This window comes from Poecilia reticulata, linkage group LG8 (genome assembly GCF_000633615.1).
Source record: "Poecilia reticulata strain Guanapo linkage group LG8, Guppy_female_1.0+MT, whole genome shotgun sequence".
Lineage (NCBI taxonomy): Eukaryota > Metazoa > Chordata > Actinopteri > Cyprinodontiformes > Poeciliidae > Poecilia > Poecilia reticulata.
The window spans coordinates 8,715,669-8,718,023 of NC_024338.1; the positions used below are offsets into that span (position 1 = coordinate 8,715,669).

The 2,355-nt window shown below is 41.2% G+C and overlaps 1 protein-coding gene across 1 annotated transcript in view; it reads left to right on the plus strand.

The window, feature by feature from the left end:
• Positions 1–2,355, plus strand: part of slc29a4a (solute carrier family 29 member 4a) — a 24,925-nt gene that overhangs the window by 16,674 nt on the left and 5,896 nt on the right. Inside the window, 1 exon segment of the mRNA XM_017306113.1 lies at positions 502–521. Coding sequence (XP_017161602.1) covers positions 502–521 — 20 coding nt within the window.

A 2,355-nucleotide genomic window follows, 5' to 3' on the forward strand; every position in this document is an offset into this window, starting at 1 on the left:
CACCAAATCCCAGCTGATCACTTTGAAGTTTGTGAAAATGTCCAAACGGACACTTTGGAGTTTAAATTCTGCGTGGAGCAGCAGATACTCTCTCTGTTGTTGCCCTTCCACATTTTGATAATAAAACCCYGCATAAATGTCACAACCGTAAACTATTTCAGGAGGAAACGTCAGGAACTTGAACTATGCTGCTGCGTCCTTGTTGGTATCTGAGGGGAGACTTTTCCTATCAGACCTGGTTTAAAAATGCAGTTATTCATGGGCTGCTTTTTTTTTTTGGCTGCCATTCAAAAAGACAAACCTTTGAGCCAAAATGAGAGAGAGAGAAAGAGAGAGAGCTGKGTTATTAGGAATGCGATATGAAGGACAGAACGTGACGTGGGTTGATGAGGGAAAACGGGTGAAGGGAAAAGAGGCTCAGGCCTTCTGAATAAAGGATCCATGTTGATTAGAATAAGAGACAGAGACGGAAAAGACTTATCTTTCTGAAAATGACCCTAGCGGAAAAGGGGAAAGATAAGGTGAGGGGAGAGGACAAGAGAGCAGAACAGCAGTCGAGACAATAAAATGGTGGGTAAAAAAAAGGAAAAAATGAAGGAGGAGAAGCTGAATTCATCTTGTAGAGACGTTTAAAGCAGAACCGGATTTCTGTGTTTTAATCCCTGCATGCTATTAAGCCTGTGTCAGGCATCTAATAAAACCCCTGGTGTTACACTGTAGTGTGTGTGTGTGTGTGTGTGTGTGTGTGTGTGTGTGTGTGTGCGTGTGTTTATGTGTGTGTGATCGGGCTGCGTTTGTGTGTCCTGAAGCTGTTGCTGAGGGAAACGATGGGCTGTGCATTATGGGACAATCAGGAGTACCAGTGCTTTTTGGCGTGCATGTCTTTTTAATCAGCTAATGGATCCGTGTCTGTGTGTGTGTGTAATTTAGGAAACCAAAGAAAGAAGCCTGTATGCGTGTGTGCGTGTGTGTCGCTGCTAATTTGCAGTCCAGTCTGAAGACTTTCCGACATCATTAGATCAACTTGTACTCACAGCTGTCTTCTCTAATCATCGCTGTCANAGCAAATCCTCTGGGGATGTTAAACATCTAGATCTGAATTTCTATTCTTCTTTTCCTCAAACAAAGCACAAACTCAGCCAGATTGGCTGGAGGTGGTCTGTAAACATACAGTTTCATGTCCTGTTGAAGATTCTCAACTGGATTTAGATCTGGACTTTGACTGGTCCGTTCTGACACATGATTATGCTTTGACCTAAATCCTCCCGTCATAGCTCTGGCTCCTGGAAGGTGATGCTGYGCCCCGACCTGAAGTTTTCCACAGGTTTTACATATCATTTTGCATGCAGGTCATAAAGTTGCATTTTGGTCTCATCTTACCAGAGAACCTTCAAAAACATGTTTGTTGTTTGCTTCACATTTCTTCCTTTGAACAATGGCTTTCACCTTAACTSTCTGAGTAGTTAAGCTTATTGTTTTGTATGATAGTGTAGGTATTCATAAGACAAGTGGAATAAAACGGCACTTGTCTTTTTAGACTCCTGTTTTCTAACCTAGCAGCTTCCTCCCTGATCCGTCTGCTGTGTTCAAGCTTGTCTCAATCTGAAGTGGAGCCAACGCCCTGAAAACTTTGAAAATGCACTTTACGCTTTCACCGTAGTATAAAAGTTTCRGAAATCTTAAATTATGGATTAATTTGATGAGTAAACATGTCTGACTCTAAATGTAAACTGAGATAACCCTTTAATTTAGGACCACATTATATTGGGTGAATCAGCCAGTTATGATGTAAGTTATTATTTTCTACAGTTTCTCCTTTGTGCACACCACTGGAGSCRTCCATTCCTATTGGCTGGACAAATAATACATAGGAACTCATTTTATCTACAATCACAGATATCCMCTCTGTGCAGAGATACTCCACACTTTTCARATTCGTTTTTGGTCAATTGTTTTTWAAAAATAATTTTCCTTATTTCGTCACACTGATGCAATTATTCGTGTTAAGCTCTCRCACCAAATCCCAGCTGATCACTTTGAAGTTTGTGAAAATGTCCAAACGGACACTTTGGAGTTTAAATTCTGCGTGGAGCAGCAGATACTCTCTCTGTTGTTGCCCTTCCACATTTTGATAATAAAACCCYGCATAAATGTCACAACCGTAAACTATTTCAGGAGGAAACGTCAGGAACTTGAACTATGCTGCTGCGTCCTTGTTGGTATCTGAGGGGAGACTTTTCCTATCAGACCTGGTTTAAAAATGCAGTTATTCATGGGCTGCTTTTTTTTTTTGGCTGCCATTCAAAAAGACAAACCTTTGAGCCAAAATGAGAGAGAGAGAAAGAGAGAGAGCTG